This window comes from Salvelinus namaycush, chromosome 9 (assembly GCF_016432855.1).
Source record: "Salvelinus namaycush isolate Seneca chromosome 9, SaNama_1.0, whole genome shotgun sequence".
In the NCBI taxonomy this organism is placed as follows: Eukaryota; Metazoa; Chordata; class Actinopteri; order Salmoniformes; family Salmonidae; genus Salvelinus; species Salvelinus namaycush.
This window is the reverse complement of record NC_052315.1, coordinates 1,330,414-1,350,481: the sequence shown is the minus strand read 5'-3', so window position 1 is coordinate 1,350,481 and position 20,068 is coordinate 1,330,414. Positions and strand designations below refer to the sequence as shown.

The 20,068-nt window shown below is 42.8% G+C and overlaps 1 protein-coding gene across 1 annotated transcript; it reads right to left on the bottom strand.

The window, feature by feature from the left end:
• Positions 1–5,606: 5,606 nt before the first annotated feature.
• smx5 lies at positions 5,607–10,884 on the bottom strand. Its single transcript, XM_039000724.1, has 5 exons — positions 10,809–10,884; positions 10,348–10,415; positions 8,348–8,378; positions 8,195–8,254; positions 5,607–6,240 (listed from the first exon to the last, which is right to left on the bottom strand). Exons 1-5 carry the CDS (start codon positions 10,809–10,811, stop codon positions 6,115–6,117), a joined length of 288 nt encoding a protein of 95 aa, XP_038856652.1. The 5' UTR covers positions 10,812–10,884; the 3' UTR covers positions 5,607–6,114.
• Positions 10,885–20,068: the final 9,184 nt, after the last annotated feature.

Below are 20,068 nucleotides of genomic sequence, written 5' to 3'. Positions count from 1 at the left end.
TTTGTTTATTTGCGTTGTTTGTAACTTATTTTTTGATTTATTTTGTACATAATGTTGCCACTACCGTCTCTTATGACAAAAAATAACTTCTGGACATCAGGACTGCAATTACTCACCAGGACTGGCAGAATCATTTTTTTCCTTTAACGAGTCTGACGAGCCTGATGCGAACGATATACTGCTCTCTCGGGAACAGGCCCAGATCCCCCGTGATTTGCGTGAAAGGAGGCGGAGAAAAAGGGGCCAGAGGGCGGGCTGCCTTCTGAGAATTCATAGGCCATCGATTAAACCCCCACTTCCTTCCATTCTGCTAGCAAACGTGCAATCTTTGGAGAATAAAATCGATGACCTACGCGGAAGATTAAACTACCAACAGGACATTCAAAACGGTAACATCTTATGCTTCACGGAGTCGTGGCTGAACGACGACACCATCAACATACAGCTGGCTGGTTATACGCTGCACCGGCAGGACAGAACAGCGGCATCTGGTAAGACAAGGGGTGGCTGGTTATACGCTGTACCGGCAGGATAGAACAGCGGCGTCTGGTAAGACAAGGGGTGGCTGGTTATACGCTGTACCGGCAGGATAGAACAGCGACGTCTGGTAAGACAAGGGGCGGCGGACTATGTATTTTTGTAAATAACAGCTAGTGCACGATATCTAAGGAAGTCTCGAGCTATCTCATTGATAAGCTGTAGACCACGCTATCTACTGAGAGAGTTTTCATCTGTATTCTCCGTAGCTGTTTACATACCACCACAGACTGATGCTGGCACTAAGACAGCATTGAATGAGCTGTATTCCGCCATAAGCAAACAAGAAAACGCTCACCCGGAGGCGGCAATCCTAGTAGCCAGGGACTTTAATGCAGGGAAACTTAAATCCGTTTTACCAGATTTCTATCAGCATGTTAAATGTGCAACCAGAGGGGGGAAAAAACTCTGGGCCACCTTTACTCCACGCACAGAGACGCATACAAAGCTCTCTCTCACCATCCATTTGGAAAATCTGACCATAATTCTATCCTCCTGATTCCTGCTTACGAGCAAAAATTAAAGCAGGAAGCACCAGTGACTAGATCAATAAAAAAGTGGTCAGATGAAGAAGATGCTAAGATACAGGACTGTTTTTCTAGCACAGACTGGAATATTTTCTGGGATTCCTCCGATGGCATTGAGGAGTACACCACATCAGTCATTGGCTTCATCAATAAGTGCATCGATGATGTCATCTCCACAGTGACCGTACGTACATACCCCAACCAAAAGCCATTTTTTACAGGCAACATCCACACTGAGCTAAAGGCTAGAGCTGCCGCTGTCAAGGTGCGGGACTCTAACCCGGAAGCTTATAAGAAATCCCACTATACCCTCCGACGAACCATCAAACAGGCAAAGCATCAATACAGGACAAAGATCGAATCGTACTACACCGGCTCTAACGCTCGTCGGATGTGGCAGGGCTTGCAAACCATTACAGACTACAAAGGGAAGCACAGCCGAGAGCTGCCCAGTGACACGAGCCTACCAGGCGAGCTAAACTACTTCTATGCTCGCTTCGAGGGAAATAACACTGAAACATTCATGAGCGCACCAGCTGTTCCAGAAGACTGTGTGATCACGCTCTCCACAGCCGATGTGAGTAAAACCTAACCTCTTAGTGATCCCTTCATGCGCCAATCCCTTTAGAGGGATCGATTTGACAACATCCAGTGAAATTGCAGAGCGCCAAATTCAAACTACAAGAATTTACATACCACCCCAACTGATCCACAGATCTCAATCGCACTCCACACTGCCCTTTCCCAACTGCACAAAATTAACACCCATGTGAGAATGTTGTTCATTGACTACAGCTCAGCGTTCAACACCATAGTGCCCACAAAGCTCATCAATAAGCTAAGGACCCTGGGACTAAACACCTCCCTCTGAAACTGGATCCCGGACTTCCTGACGGGCCGGCCCAGGTGGTTAAGGGTAGGCAACAACACATCTGCCACGCTGATCCTCAACACAGGGGCCCCTCAGGGGTGCGTGCTTAGTCCCCTCCTGTACTCCCTGTTCACCCACGACTGTGTGGCCAAGCATGACTCCAACACCATCATTAAGTTTGCTGACGACACAACAATGGTAGGCCTGATCACCGACAACGACGAGACAGCCTATAGGGAGAAGGTCAGAGACCTGGCAGTGTGGTGCCAGGACAACAACCTCTCCCTCAACATAATCAAGACAAAGGAGATGATCATGGGCTACAGGAAAAAGAGGACCGAGCACGCCCCCATTCTCATCGACGGGGCTGCAGTGGAGCAGGTTGAGAGCTTCATGTTCCTTGGTGTCCACAGCACCAACAAACGAACATGGTCCAAGCACACCTTGACAGTCGTGAAGAGGGCACGACAAAACCTATTCCACCTCAGGAGACAGAAAAAATTTGGCATGGGTCCTCAGATCCTCAAAAGGTTCTACAGCTGCACCATCGAGAGCATCCTGACTGGTTGCATCACTGCCTGGGGAGGGTAGTGCGAACCATGGGGCCAAGCTTCCTGCCATCCAGGACCTCTATATCAGAGGAAGGCCCTAAAAATTGTCAAAGACTCCAGCCACCCTAGTCATAGAGATGTGTCGCGCTGCTTGAGGCAAATGGTGGTCACACCAGATACTGACTGGTTCTCTAATCCACGCCCCTACCTTTTTTTTAAGGTATCTGTGACCAACAAATGCATATCTGTATGTGAAATCCATAGATTATTATTTATTTAAATTGACTGATTTCCTTATATGAACTGTAACTCAGTAAAATGTTAGAAATTCTTGCATTTTGCGTTTATATTTTTGTTGCTGTGGATGCTGACCATACTGTATTGTCCCTCCAGTTTCATTGGCGGTGACCATGCTGTAGTGTCCCTCCAGTTTCATTGACGGTGACCATACTGCAGTGTCCCTCCAGTTTCATTGACGGTGACCATACTGTAGTGTCCCTCCAGTTTCATTGGCGGTGACCATGCTGTAGTGTCCCTCCAGTTTCATTGACGGTGACCATACTGCAGTGTCCCTCCAGTTTCATTGACGGTGACCATACTGTAGTGTCCCTCCAGTTTCATTGGCGGTGACCATACTGTAGTGTCCCTCCAGTTTCATTGACGGTGACCATACTGTAGTGTCCCTCCAGTTTCATTGAAGGTTCTCCCTCATGTTAGATGACATTAAATACCTCATTATCAGAGTACACCTCGTCTGATGTTGAAATTAACAGGGTATCACGAGTGTTGCAGTCTACCACCAACTAGAAAACAGACAACAAAAGCTTCAGGACTTCAGTCTAATATATGTTACATATTACCACGGGCTGCGTTTAGACAGGCAGCCCAATATTTTTTCCACTAATTGGTCTTTCGACCAATCGGCTTTGAAAAAATATCTAATGTGAAAAGATCTGATGTGATTGGTCAAAAGACCAATTAGTGGAAAAAATATCAGAATTGGGCTGCCTGTCTAAACGCAGCCCATGTGACATCGAACACATCTATTTCAAGTAACCAGTAATTGAAAGCACTTCACATGACAAGTAATTGTTATTCAAATTGGTGTGAATGAAAGCAGATGCCCAAATGGAATCGTTGGATGGTTTACCTCATCAGAGATGACATCATCCACAGGCTGAACATTTCACATGATTTGTAGGAGGTAAAAAAAAATGTACGAACAGCCCCCCCCCCAAAAAACCTTGCTGAATACCCCAAAAAATGTCACAAAATGTCATCATAGTATATGCACAAACTATTTCGTATGGGAAGCATACTTCATCAAGAACAATTGAGGGATTGAAGAACAGTAAAATAAGATTTGATTGAGCAGTGTTTTCTACCCATATCCATTGAGCTACCAAACCGCGAGAGTTTGGACTTCTGTTTTGAAGCCAGAGGATGAGTCCGAGTCATATTTCGCTGTTAATTTAAATATTTTATTTAGATTCAGTTATAAAACGGACTGTTTAATTTTTTATTAAAAGTACTGATTGGAGTATTGTTGCTTCTTGCGTTGTATACTTGTGCTTACTGTGACCGTCACCCTCATATTGGCCAGTGGTGTTAGTATTAGTATTTGGTAGCATTGCCTTTAAATGGTTTAACTTGGGTCAAACATTTCAGGTAGCCTTCCACAAGCTTCCCACAATAAGTTGGGTGGATTTTGGCCCATTCCTTCTGACAGAGCTGGTGTAACTGAGTCCGGTTTGTAGGCCTCCTTGCTCGCACATGCTTTTTCAGTTCTGCCCACAAATTTTCTATAGGAATTGAGGTCAGGGCTTTGTGATGCCCACTCCAATACCTTGACTTTGTTGTCCTTAAGCTATTTTGCTACAACTTTGGAAGTATGCTTAGGGTCATTGTCCATTTGGAAGGCCCATTTGCGATCAAGCTTTAACTTCCTGACTGATGTCTTGGGATGTTGCTTCAATATATCAACATAACTTTCCTGCCTCATGATGCCATCTATTTTGTGAAGCCACCAGTCCCTCCTGCAGCAAAGCACCCCCACAACATGATGCTGCCACCCCCGTGCTTCACGGTTGGGATGGTGTTCTTCGGCTTGCAAGCCTCCCCCTTTTTCCTCCAAACATAACGATAGTCATTATGGTCAAACAGTTCTATTTTTGTTTCAACAGACCAGAGGACATTTCTCCAAAAAGTACGATCTTTGTCCCCATGTGCAGTTGTAAACCGTAGTCTGGCTTTTTATGGCGGTTTTGGAGCAGTGGCTTCTTCCTTGCTGAGCGGCCTTTCAGGTTATGTCGATATACGACTCGTTTTACTGTGGATATAGATACTTTTGTACCTGTTTCCTCCAGCATCTTCACCTGGTCCTTTGCTGTTGTTCTGGGAGTGATTTGCACTTTTCGCACCAATGTACATTCATCTCTAGGAGACAGAATGTGTCTCCTTCCTGAGCGGTATGATGGCTGCGTGGTCCCATGGTGTTTATACTTGCGTACTATTGTTTGTACAAATGAACGTGGTACCTTCAGGTGTCTGGAAATTGCTCCCAAGGATGAACCAGACTTTTTTGTCTGAGGTCTTAACTAATTTCTTTTGAATTTCCCATGATGTCAAGCAAAGAGGTACCGAGTTTGAAGGTAGGCCTTGAAATACATCCACAGGTACACCTCCAATTGACTCAAATGATGTCAATTAGCCTACAATTTTCCCACCTGTTTAAATGCACAGTCAACTTAGTGTATGTAAACTTCTGACCCACTGGAATTGTGATACAGTGAATTATAAGTGAAATAATCTGTCTGTAAACAATTGTTGGAAAAATACTTGTGTCATGCACAAAGTCGATGTCCTAACCAACTTGCCAAACTATAGTTTGTTCAAAAGACATTTGTAGAGTGGTTGAAAAACGAGTTTTAATGACTCCAACCTCAGTGTATGTAAACTTCTGACTTCAACTGTATATAACTTCCTTAATGTTGCTGGACCCCAGGTAGAGTAGCTGCTGCCGTGGCAGGAACTACTGTGGATGCATTATAAACACAAATGTTAGTGACCATCCCTCTGGCATGATATCTGTTATTGTATTCAAAACGAGTGGACAATAAGAACAGGATTTAAACAAGGTTTATCTACAAATCAAAAAGGTGATGCAAATAACATGAGTCATACAAACTCAAAACTGGTTTTAGAAAAAGAAAAAGCAGAGAATATTCTCCATCTGAGCAGAAGAACAGTCTTCAGAAGGAGAATATATTAATTCTGGATACTGCTTCACAAGGACACCAATAAAATAAAACAGACAGAATCTGGTCATTTCTGACATCAACAAATAGTGGTGCTGTATAGTATAGGAAACAGGAAGTGTTGTCCGAATGTTTACAAAACAGTAGGGTATCAAGTGCTGGGAGACCTTAGTTGGCATTTGAGGTAGGTGACACTAAAGCACTGCAATACCAATGTGGCAAACCAGGCTAGACAACAAGGAAAACATTTCAGGGGCTTCTATGCAAACAGATTAAATTAATTTGGATTGTTTACACCTAACTAAAACATAATCTGTCCATCTTCCAAATCCCCCCCCCCCCCCCCAGCCATGATGTCATGTGTTAAAGCATCACTGCTTCTGTTGCAGGGCCTCCTTGCGCGCTGCGTCCTGTAACAGCTGGGTGTCGACCTCGTCTGCAGGTAGTTGGACGTATCGCACCACAGAGCCTCGGATGAAACAGTTCTTCACCGATAACTGGTGACAGAAGATAACAGAACAGTTCTTCACTGATAACTGGTGACAGAAGATAACAGAACAGTTCTTCACTGATAACTGGTGACAGAAGATAACAGAACAGTTCTTCACCGATAACTGGTGACAGAAGATAACAGAACAGTTCTTCACTGATAACTGGTGACAGAAGATAACAGAACAGTTCTTCACTGATAACTGGTGACAGAAGATAACAGAACAGTTCTTCACTGATAACTGGTGACAGAAGATAACAGAACAGTTCTTCACTGATAACTGGTGACAGAAGATAACAGAACAGTTCTTCACTGATAACTGGTGACAGAAGATAACAGAACAGTTCTTCACTGATAACTGGTGACAGAAGATAACAGAACAGTTCTTCACTGATAACAGAACAGGTAGCATTAGAAAAACAGGCTGAATTGATTAGAGGAAAAGAAAAAACAGTCAATAATCCCTTATTGATTTATTTCCCAGCATCATCTGTTCTGAAGATCTCGAGATGGTGTTGTGTTACAGTCAACGTCAGAAGCAGAGCTTTTAGTTTAGAAAGGGCTAGTTTCCTAGACACAGATTTCAGCCTAGTCCTGGACTACACAGCACATTCTGAAAGTATTCTGACCCCTTCACATTGTTACGTTACAGCCGTAATCAAAAATGTTCCTCAATCTACACACAACACCCCATAAATGACAACGTGAAAAAAGGTTTAGATATGTTTGCAAATGTTTTATTTTATTATGCAGTGCAATGTCAGAGCAAAAAACAAGCCATGAGGTAGAAGGAATCGAGACAGGATTGTGTCGAGGCACAGATCTGGGGAAGGGCACTAACATTTCCACAGCATTGAATGTTCCCAAGAACACAGTGGCCGCCATCATTCATAAATGGAAGAAGTTTGGAACCCTTAAGACTGAGGAATCAGGGGAAAAGGGCCTTGGTCAGGGAGGTGACCAACAACCCTATGGTCACTGACAGAGCTCCTCTCTGGAGATGGGAGAACCTTCCAGAAGGGCAACAATCTCTGCAGCACTCCACCAATCAGGTCTTTATGGTAGTGGCCAGAGAAAGGGCACCTAAAGGACTCTCAGACCATGAGGAACAAGATTCCCTGGTCTGATGAAACCAAGATTGAACTCTTTGGCCTGAATGCCAAGGGTCACATCTGGAGGAAACCTGGCACCATCCCTACGGTGAAGCATGGTGGTGGCAGCAACATGCTGTGGGGATGTTTTTCAGCGGCAGGGACTTGTCGACTAGTCAGGGTCGAGGCAAAGATGAACAGAGCAAAGTATAGAGAGATCCGTGATGAAAACCTGCTCCAGAGCGCTCAGAACTTCAGACTGGGGCGAAGGTTCACCTTCCAACAGGACAACGACCCTAAGCACACAGCCAAGACAACGCAGGAGTGGCTTCGGGACAAATCTCGTAATGTCCTTGAGTGGCCCAGCCAGAGCCCGGACTTGAACCCGATCAAACATCTCTGGAGAGACCTGAAAATAGCTGTGCAGCGACACTCCCCATCCAACCTGACAGAGCTTGAGAGGATCTGCAGAGAAGAATGGGAGAAACTCCCCAAATACAGGTGTGCCAAGCTTGCAGCGTCATACCCAAGAAGACTCAAGGCTGTAATCACTGCCAAAGGTGCTTCAAAGTACTGAGTAAAGGGTCTGAATACTTGCTTAAAATGTGATATGTTTGAATTTTGAAAAAAATTGACAAAAATCCTAAAAAGAAACCTATTTTTGCTTTGACATTATGGGGTATTGTGTATAGATTGATGAGGGAAAAAACAAACCAATTTAATCCATTTTAGAATAAGGCTGTAATAATATCAAAATGTGGAAAAAGTCAAGGGGTCTGAATACTTACCCAATGCACTGTAAATAGGGTAAATACAGTATGTCTGGGAAACCAGCCCTATATTGTCCAATGTATGGACAGGACAACTCACCATGTGTGGATATTTCTCTGGATCCGTGACACTGATGTCTGTCAGTTTAATGTTCAGGTACTGCAAGAGCAAGAACTACAGTGAGCACAACAACGTAGGAGCCCATTTAAAAAGTTGACGAACATGTGGTTTGAGATGGTCTTCTATTCTTACCTGATCAACCGAGTGAAGTGTTCCACAGATGCTGAAAATAGACAAAGATGTGTAACTTGTAAAAATCAACATCTGTCATCTCAAGCTTTCAATTGTGAGGTTTTCAGGGGGGGCTTCAGGGACTCCATGACAGACAGGTAAGACAAGGACATCCCACCCACATAGTGGACACCATCCACAACCTAGCTCAAAAAAAAACAGCGAGCTGCTGCCCTCCAGAAGGAGATACAAGGTCCCACTGTTCAATAATAAAACAGAAGCAGGGCAGACTTCATTCCAACGTTAACCAGGCTGTTGAACAGCGGGACCAAGGACATAACACAGGGTTCTACAGTGGGACTCGCATATGCGCCTAAATATTGTTGCTGTGCGACCTGGAAGTTTAATTTAGGAGCTCCTAGAAAAATGAAAGATTCTAGCTTTAATACCTTAAATAGCTTTCACTGTGCTCCTAAATGTCTTTGCCTGAGTCTATATTTTCTACGTAGGAGAACACGTTCTTCCAGAGCCCTGTGACGTGGGCTGACAGTATGTCACCGGGACTACGGGAATATGTGTACGCTCACTTCTTCGTTTTTTAAATTTTAATTGCATGCATTATAACACATTGATTGTGTATTTTGTATGCTTCTCACGAAATGAATTTCCATGAAAATTGTATAGGGTGCTGTCTGCCCTCGCAGACAAAAACTAATTTACACCCAAAGACTGTTATACTCCTTTACAAAAACAACCCCCCTTTTCCAAGTGGAAAAGTTAGCCAGTAGATCCCACACCTTACGCTTGCACTACAGGGTCTGACACCGCAGAGCAGGCATGACGATCATTTAAGCAAACGGCCTGTCCGACCCTGTGGTGCAGCTGTAAGCAAGCGTTCGAGTGGGTCTCAGTGTTGTTGTTTTAGACCAGCCATTTCCAGAGGAACAGAAAGAATAGCGGAAGCCCCAGCATGCACTTCAAGGAGTCGTCACTCGTTGCAACAGCAACAGTTATTAACCCCACCAATTTCTACAATTTCTCTTCTTAAAATGTGACATTAAACCCCCCCAAAAAGACACAGGTAAACTTAATTTAAACCCCAAAATAACATTTTCATTATTATAATTTTTTTTGCATTGCCAATTTTGACTGTGGCAACTAGAGGAAACCACTTCAAGGGGCCAGGGTTCAGGTCTGGAAGAAACCACTTGCTCCTACATTCTTGCTTTCTGTACTGCAGTTTAACTGACGTCAAGCCCAGAAAGACCATTTCCATTGATCGCCTCATTGAGAAGACTGATTAGAAAATTGATAAGACACTTTTGTGCACAGAACATCCATTGAATTATTCAAATAACTGTAACAGAGGCTGATTTTATGGGTATTACGACACCACTGTGGGGCTCTATACATGGTCCATGAATCTCTGTATTTGAAAATTACTCCAATTATGCTGCAAACTGAACAAAATGGGGAGGGACCTAAAAATAGGAACTGTTATTTTATTCCGTTTGATTCTTTAACGGTTTCCTTTTATACCTCAATGAATGCACTAACCACAATTTCCTCGTTTGCTAAGTTCGCCGTATTATACATTGCTGCAGTCAGTTATTATCCATTTATCTTCATTACCACAGTATACATGATCCCAATTCTTGCTCCAAGATGCCGACAATTAGAAGAAAAAAAACGACAAAGTAGATCGTACTGATTTATTGGTACATTGAACCATGTCGGGCGCCATAGTTTTAAAACGGTGTGTTAAAATATCTCGCTCTGAGCTTCCAGATTCTCTCACGGACACCACTCAGACTTGACCTAGCTACTGTTGTAGCCTATATTTTAATTTATATAAAGTACTACGTGTTTATTTTTGATAAAGCGATTTTAGATTTTGTCTAACGAAAAAGCGCTATAAAAAGTTAAATGCGTTAATATAAAACAATGACGTAATTTGTGAATTCTTCCACTGTAACTAGCTAGCACTGTAACTAGCTAGCCACGAACTACATAATACAAACCTCAAGTCATTTTTCAGCTCCACCACCACGTCCTTCCCCACCAGGGACTTGAAAAATGAGTAGAAAAGCTGCAAAACAGAATACACATTTAACCTTAACTAGCTAACGTTACAGCGTTATGAATCATTGCTAGATCGCTAACGTTAGTAGCCTAGTATTCATTGCGCTAGCTAGGAGACCAGGGCCGTAACGTAATGATTTTTATGCAACAATTATTTATAGTAACTACCTAGCTAGCTAAGCTCAAAAGTTTGCTAGCTGATAAACGCAAAATCAACGACATGCTCATTCTTCAGACATGCTAGCACTCACTGGCCTGAAACCGTTCGAATATGTTTGATTTATATATAGGATGCAGTTTTAACTATGCGAGTTGCTGATAACTATCAACACACTTTGTAACATTGTAAACGAGATAAAACGATTCAAATATAGCAAACTAAAGCACGCAATATTCTCACCATTTTCAGTTTTCAGCGCTGCTTCCTCGTCTCAGGTTGATGATGTCACGACGATAGCATTTGGTCGATTTTAAAATACGTCATGATTGTGGAAGAAACATTTGTGATGCGCGTTCACATTTTCATTAATAAAATCTTATTTTACGCTATTTTTTTTTTTTCATTATGTCATAAATTCATGAACCGAGTCGGATAAGTAGGCTAATTAATATACTTTGTATATCTTCTATGCAGTTACTAAAAGAAGGATAAATTATTTTTCTCCAATCCAATGACGTTATCAGTTGATTCTAAATATATTCACACTCATGCAATACTGTCAACCTACCAGCAGGTGGTAGCATTTCAAACCAAATAAATGCTTATTTGAAATGCTTACTTTCAAGCTCTTAACCAACAGTGCAGTTCAAGAAATAGAGTTAAGAAAAGATCTACAAAATAAACTAAAGTATATATTTTTTAAATAAATAAAAAGTAACAAGAAAATTACATAACAACAACGAGGCTATATACAGGGGTACGGGTACCTGTACCGAGTCAATGTGCGGGGGTCGAGGTAATTTGTAAAGTGACTATGCATAGGTAATAAACAGTGAGTAGCAGCAGTGTAAAAACAAAATATATGTAAATAGTCTTGTTGGCCATTTGATTAATTGTTCAGCAGTCTTATGTCTTGGGGTAGAAGGGTAGAAGCTGTTAAGGAGCCTTTTGGTCCTAGACTTGGCACTCCGGGGTACCGCTTGCTGTGCGGTAGCAGAGAGAACAGCCTATGACTTGGGTGACTGGAGTCTTATTTGATTTTTTTTATATATATAGATTTTTTTTAGTGGGTAGATCAGCTTTAATATTTCAGATAGATTGTAGCTTCCATCAATGTAATTGTCTGCATCATTTCCAATCCCCCCTATTCTTTTTTTGCAAATATATATATATATATATACATACACACACTACCGGTCAAAAGTTTTAGAACACCTACTCGTTAAAGGGTTTTTCTTTATTTTTGACTATTTTCTATATTGTAGAATAATAGTGAAGACCTCAAAACTATGAAATAACACATATGAAATCATGTAGTAACCAAGAAAGTGTTAAACAAATCAAAATGCATTTTATACTTGAGATTCTTCAAATAATTTTGCCTAACACACGTTATTTCATAGTTTTGATCTTTTGACCAGTAGTGGATTCACCTAAGCTGTGTTCGAACACCCATACTGACATACTGTATACTACATACTTAATGAGTATATACAGTTGAAGTCGGAAGTTTACATACACTTAGGTTGGAGTCATTAAAACTTGTTTTTCAACCACTCCACAAATTTCTTGTTAACAAACTATAGTTTTGGCAAGTCGGTTAGGACATCTACTTTGTGCATGACACAAGTCATTCTCCAACAATTGTTTGCAGACAGATTATTTCACTTATAATTCACAGTATCACAATTCCAGTGGGTCAGAAGTTTACATACACTCAGTTGACTGTGCCTTTAAACAGCTTGGAAAATTCCAGAAAATTATGTCATGGCTTTAGAAGCTTCTGATAGGCTAACTGACATCATTTGAGTCAATTGGAGGTGTACCTGTGGATGTATTTCAAGGCCTACCTTCAAACTCAGTGCCTCTTTGCTTGACATCATGGGAAAATCAAAAGAAATCAGCCAAGACCTCAGAAAAAACAATTGTAAACCCTCACAAGTCTGGTTCATCCTTGGGAACAATTTCCCAATGCCTGAAGGTACCACGTTCATCTGTACAAACAATAGTACGCAAGTATAAACACCATGGGACCACGCAGCTGTCATACCGCTCAGGAAGGAGATGCATTCTGTCTCCTAGAGATGAACGTACTTTGATGCGAAAATTGCAAATCAATCCCAGAACAACAGCAAAAGACCTTGTAAAGATGCTGGAGGAAACCGGTACAAAAGTATCTATATCCACAGTAAAACGAGTCCTATATCGACATAACCTGAAGGGTCGCGCAGCAAAGAAGAAGCCACTACTCCAAAACCGCCATAAAAAAGCCAGACTACGGTTTGCAACTGCACATGGGGACAAAGGTCGAACTTTTTGGAGAAATATCCTCTGGTCTGATGAAACAAAAAGAGAACTGTTTGGCCATAATGACCATCGTTATGTTTGGAGAAAAAAGGGGGATGCTTGCAAGCCGAAGAACACCATCCCAACCGTGAAGCACGGGGGTGGCAGCATCATGTTGTGGGGTGCTTTGCTGCAGGAGGGACTGGTGCACTTCACAGAATAGATGGCATCATGAGGATGGAACATTATGTGGATATATTGAAGCAACATCTCAAGACATCAGTCAGGAAGTTAAAGCTTGTTCGCAAATGGGTCTTCCAAATGGACAATGATCCCAAGCATACTTCCAAAGTTGTGGCAAAATGGCTTAAGGACAACAAAGTCAAGGTATTGGAGTGACCATCACAAAGCCCTTACGTCAAACCCATAGAAAATGTGTGGGCAGAACTGAAAAAGCATGTGCAAGAAAGGAGGCCTACAAACCTGACTCAGTTACACCAGCTCTGTCAGGAGAAATGGGCCAAAATTCACCCAACTTATTGTGGGAAGCTTGTGGAAGGCTACCCGAAATGCTTGACCCAAGTTAAACAATTTAAAGGCAATGTTACCAAATACTAATTGAGTGAATGTAAACTTCTGACCCACTGGGAATGTGATGAAAGAAATAAAAAGCTGAAATAAATAATTCTCTCTACTATTATTCTGACATTTCACATTCTTAAAATAAAGTGGTGATCCTAACTGACCTAAGACAGGGAATTTTTATATCTACACAGTTGAAGTTGGGAAAGTTTACATACACCTGAGCCAAATACATTTAAACTCAGGTTTTTCACAATTCCTGACATTTAATCCTACTAAAAATTTCCTGTCTTAGGTCAGTTAGGATCACCACTTTATTTTAAGAATACACATACATACACACAAATACATATATTTTAAAAATGTATTTCCTTCCAAACCCCTTCTCCAATTGGAGTAAACTAGTGAACAACAACGTGTAGTCTTCTACTTCCTGCTTATACATACTATACATACATTTTATGGACACATTCTATTTTACAATAGTTTGTTTTTGTTTGTTTTTACTCCTGTCCTTCCTCTACTCTCAACCTCTCCCATCTATTACTGATGTCCTTCCTCTACTCTCAACCTCTCCCATCTATTACTGATGTCCTTCCTCTACCCTCAACCTCTCCCATCTATTACTGATGTCCTTCCTCAACCTCTCCCATCTATTACTGATGTCCTTCCTCTACTCTCAATCTCTCCCATCTATTACTGATGTCCTTCCTCTACCCTCAACCTCTCCCATCTATTACTGATGTCCTTCCTCAACCTCTCCCATCTATTTCTGATGTCCTTCCTCTACTCTCAATCTCTCCCATCTATTACTGATGTCCTTCCTCTACTCTCAACCTCTCCCATCTATTACTGATGTCCTTCCTCTACCCTCAACCTCTCCCATCTATTACTGATGTCCTTCCTCAACCTCTCCCATCTATTACTGATGTCCTTCCTCTAGCCTCAACCTCTCCCATCTATTACTGATGTCCTTCCTCTACCCTCAACCTCTCCCATCTATTACTGATGTCCTTCCTCTACCCTCAACCTCTCCCATCTATTACTGATGTCCTTCCTCTACCCTCAACCTCTCCCATCTATTACTGATGTCCTTCCTCTACCCTCAACCTCTCCCATCTATTACTGATGTCCTTCCTCTAGCCTCAACCTCTCCCATCTATTACTGATGTCCTTCCTCTACCCTCAACCTCTCCCATCTATTACTGATGTCCTTCCTCTACCCTCAACCTCTCCCATCTATTACTGATGTCCTTCCTCTACCCTCAACCTCTCCCATCTATTACTGATGTCCTTCCTCTACCCTCAACCATCTATTACTGATGTCCTTCCTCTACCCTCAACCCCTCCCATCTATTTCTGATGTCCTTCCTCTACCCTCAACCTCTCCCATCTATTTCTGATGTCTTTCCTCTACCCTCAACCTCTCCCATCTATTACTGATGTCCTTCCTCTACCCTCAACCTCTCCCATCTATTTCTGATGTCCTTCCTCTACCCTCAACCTCTCCCATCTATTTCTGATGTCCTTCCTCTACCCTCAACCTCTCCCATCTATTACTGATGTCTTTCCTCTACCCTCAACCTCTCCCATCTATTACCCATGTCCTTCCTCTACCCTCAACCTCTCCCATCTATTACTGATGTCCTTCCTCTAGCCTCAACCTCTCCCATCTATTACTGATGTCCTTCCTCTATCCTCAACCTCTCCCATCTATTACTGATGTCCTTCCTCTACCCTCAACCTCTCCCATCTATTACTGATGTCCTTCCTCTAGCCTCAACCTCTCCCATCTATTACTGATGTCCTTCCTCTACCCTCAATCTCTCCCATCTATTACTGATGTCCTTCCTCTACTCTCAACCTCACCCATCTATTACCCATGTCCTTCCTCTACCCTCAACCTCTCCCATCTATTGCTGATGTCCTTCCTCTACTCTCAACCTCTCCCATCTATTACTGATGTCCTTCCTCTACCCTCAATCTCTCCCATCTATTACTGATGTCCTTCCTCTACCCTCAACCTCTCCCATCTATTACACATGTCCTTCCTCTACCCTCAACCTCTCCCATCTATTACCCATGTCCTTCCTCTACCCTCAACCTCTCCCATCTATTACTGATGTCCCTCCTCTAGCCTCAACCTCTCCCATCTATTACTGATGTCCTTCCTCTACCCTCAACCTCTCCCATCTATTACTGATGTCTTTCCTCTACCCTCAACCTCTCCCATCTATTACCCATGTCCTTCCTCTACCCTCAACCTCTCCCATCTATTACTGATGTCCTTCCTCTAGCCTCAACCTCTCCCATCTATTACTGATGTCCTTCCTCTACCCTCAATCTCTCCCATCTATTACTGATGTCCTTCCTCTACCCTCAACCTCTCCCATCTATTACTGATGTCCTTCCTCTACCCTCAACCTCTCCCATCTATTACTGATGTCCTTCCTCTACCCTCAACCTCTCCCATCTATTACTGATGTCCTTCCTCTACCCTCAACCTCTCCCATCTATTACTGATGTCCTTCCTCTACCCTCAACCTCTCCCATCTATTACCCATGTCCTTCCTCTACCCTCAACCTCTCCCATCTATTACTGATGTCCTTCCTCTACCCTCAACCTCTCCCATCTATTACTGATGTCCTTCCTCTACCCTCAACCTCTCCCATCTATTACTGATGTCCTTCCTCTACTCTCAACCTCACCCATCTATTACCCATGTCCTTCCTCTACCCTCAACCTCTCCCATCTATTACTGATGTCCTTCCTCTACCCTCAACCTCTCCCATCTATTTCTGATGTCCTTCCTCTAGCCTCAACCTCTCCCATCTATTACTGATGTCCTTCCTCTACCCTCAACCTCTCCCATCTATTACTGATGTCCTTCCTCTACCCTCAACCTCTCCCATCTATTTCTGATGTCCTTCCTCTACCCTCAACCTCTCCCATCTATTACTGATGTCCTTCCTCTACCCTCAACCTCTCCCATCTATTACTGATGTCCTTCCTCTAGCCTCAACCTCTCCCATCTATTACTGATGTCCTTCCTCTACCCTCAACCTCTCCCATCTATTACTGATGTCCTTCCTCTACCCTCAACCTCTCCCATCTATTACTGATGTCCTTCCTCTACCCTCAACCTCTCCCATCTATTACCCCTGTCCTTCCTCTACCCTCAATCTCTCCCATCTATTACTGATGTCCTTCCTCTACCCTCAATCTCTCCCATCTATTACTGATGTCCTTCCTCTACCCTCAACCTCTCCCATCTATTACACATGTCCTTCCTCTACCCTCAACCTCTCCCATCTATTACTGATGTCCTTCCTCTACCCTCAACCTCTCCCATCTATTACTGATGTCCTTCCTCTACCCTCAATCTCTCCCATCTATTACTGATGTCCTTCCTCTACCCTCAACCTCTCCCATCTATTACTGATGTCCTTCCTCTACCTTCAACCTCTCCCATCTATTACTGATGTCCTTCCTCTACCCTCAACCTCTCCCATCTATTACTGATGTCCTTCCTCTACCCTCAACCTCTCCCATCTATTACTGATGTCCTTCCTCTACCCTCAACCTCTCCCATCTATTACTGATGTCCTTCCTCTACCCTCAACCTCTCCCATCTATTACCCATGTCCTTCCTCTACTCTCAACCCCTCCCATCTATTACACATGTCCTTCCTCTACCCTCAACCTCTCCCATCTATTTCTGATGTCCTTCCTCTACCCTCAATCTCTCCCATCTATTACTGATGTCCTTCCTCTACCCTCAACCTCTCCCATCTATTACCCATGTCCTTCCTCTACCCTCAACCCCTCCCATCTATTACACATGTCCTTCCTCTACCCTCAACCTCTCCCATCTATTACTGATGTCCTTCCTCTACCCTCAACCTCTCCCATCTATTACTGATGTCCTTCCTCTACCCTCAACCTCTCCCATCTATTACTGATGTCCTTCCTCTACCCGCAACCTCTCCCATCTATTACTGATGTCCTTCCTCTACCCTCAACCTCTCCCATCTATTTCTGATGTCCTTCCTCTACCCTCAACCCCTCCCACCTATTACTGATGTCCTTCCTCTACCCTCAACCTCTCCCATCTATTTCTGATGTCCTTCCTCTACCCTCAACCTCTCCCATCTATTTCTGATGTCTTTCCTCTACCCTCAATCTCTCCCATCTATTACTGATGTCCTTCCTCTACCCTCAACCTCTCCCATCTATTACTGATGTCCTTCCTCTACCCTCAACCTCTCCCATCTATTTCTGATGTCTTTCCTCTACCCTCAACCCCTCCCATCTATTTCTGATGTCCTTCCTCTACCCTCAATCTCTCCCATCTATTACTGATGTCCTTCCTCTACCCTCAACCTCTCCCATCTATTTCTGATGTCCTTCCTCTACCCTCAACCTCTCCCATCTATTACTGATGTCCTTCCTCTACCTTCAACCTCTCCCATCTATTACTGATGTCCTTCCTCTACCCTCAACCATCTATTACTGATGTCCTTCCTCTAGCCTCAACCTCTCCCATCTATTACTGATGTCCTTCCTCTACCCTCAACCTCTCCCATCTATTACTGATGTCCTTCCTCTACCCTCAACCTCTCCCATCTATTACTGATGTCCTTCCTCTACCCTCAACCTCTCCCATCTATTACTGATGTCCTTCCTCTACTCTCAACATCTCCCATCTATTACTGATGTCCTTCCTCTACCTTCAATCTCTCCCATCTATTACTGATGTCCTTCCTCTACCCTCAACCTCTCCCATCTATTACTGATGTCCTTCCTCTACTCTCAACCTCTCCCATCTATTACTGATGTCCCTCTTCTGCCCTCAACCTCTCCCATCTATTACTGATGTCCTTCCTCTACCCTCAACCTCTCCCATCTATTTCTGAGTCCAGTTTGATTTATATTTGCCATATCTTTCATACTGAACTCTTTCAGAGAAGTTCTTAACCTATATTCGTTTTACGGACACAGTATGTTTTACATTAGTTATCTTGTTATTAGTACTTTTCCCCTTCCACTTTCCTCTGCTATTTGAGCTAATGCTGCAATTGGTTGGTTGTCATTTTGGGTAGAGCAGACATTTCCATATTAGTGTAACGGTTGTCGTCGGGAGAAAGAGAGGACCAAGGTGCAGCGTAAGTGTTCATCTTATTTAATGAAAGTGAACACTTCAAAATACAAAACAACAAAGTGAAAACCGAAACAGTTCTATCTGGAGCAGACACACAAAGACTGAAAATAACCACCCACAAAACCCAACAGAAAACAAGCTACCTAAATATGGTTCCCAATCAGGGACAACGATTGACAGCTGCCTCTGATTGAGAACCATATCAGGCCAAACACAGAAATAGAAAATCATAGAAAAACTAACATAGACAACACACCCAACTCACGCCCATACTAAAACAAAAGACAAAACAAAGGAACTAAGGTCAGAATGTGACAGTTAGCTGCATGTGTGACATAACTCCACCAGTCCTATTTATGATATAATTTACGAAGATTATACCTTTTAATTTTTTACAGATTTTTTTTAATTTTTTTAAATCAATTAGTATATTTGAGTTTAACCACAATATTTGTTGTATTATTTGTTCTGTCTTTTCTGGGGGATTAAATTGAAATTGCAACCAACTTTCTATGTCTTGTTTTAAAATAGCCATATTTGGGAGATGTTTTCCTTTTCAAATAACTGAAAGGGAGAGATTATAATCTGAATAAAGGGAGAGGTTTTAATCTGAATAAAGTCAGAGGTTGTAATCTGAATAAAGGGAGAGGTTGTAATCTGAATAAAGGGAGAGGTTGTAATCTGAATAAAGTCAGAGGTTGTAATCTGAATAAAGGGAGAGGTTGTAATCTGAATAAAGGGAGAGGTTGTAATCTGAATAAAGGGAGAGGTTGTAACCTGAATAATGGGAGAGTTTGTAATCTGAATAAAGGGAGAGTTTGTAATCTGAATAAAGGGAAAAAGGCCTTTTGTGGCCTGCTGGAGGTCATTTTGCAGGGCTCTGGCAGTGCTCCTCCTTGCACAAAGGCGGAGGTAGCGGTCCTGCTGCTGGGTTGTTGCCCTCTTACGGCCTCCTCCACGTCTCCTGATGTACTGGCCTGTCTCCTGGTAGCGCCTCCATGCTCTGGACACTACGCTGACAGACACAGCAAACCTTCTTGCCACAGCTCGCATTGATGTGCCATCCTGGATGAGCTGCACTACCTGAGCCACTTGTGTGGGTTGTAGACTCCGTCTCATGCTACCACTAGAGTGAAAGCACCGCCAGCATTCAAAAGTGACCAAAACATCAGCCAGGAAGCATAGGAACTCAGAAGTGGTCTGTGGTCACCACCTGCAGAACCACTCTTTTATTGGGGGTGTCTTGCTAATTGCCTATAATTTCCACCTTTTGTCTATTCCATTTGCACAACGGCATGTGAAATTTATTGTCAATCAGTGTTGCTTCCTAAGTGGACAGTTTGCTTTCACAGAAGTGTGATTGACTTGGAGTTACATTGTGTTGTTTAAGTGTTCCCTTTATTTTTTTGAGCAGTGTATATATATATATATATATATATATATATATTGTCAGGAGGCTTGGCCTCAGTG

Bases quoted from the DNA above. Each gene is read 5' to 3' on its own strand.
- smx5 (XM_039000724.1), bottom strand. The intron at 8,379-10,347 runs GTTTGTATTATG...GTCTATTTTCAG, and splicing joins GAGCTGAAAAATGACTTGAG to CATCTGTGGAACACTTCACT. The intron at 6,241-8,194 runs GTGAGTTGTCCT...TTCTGTCACCAG, and splicing joins CAGAGAAATATCCACACATG to TTATCGGTGAAGAACTGTTT.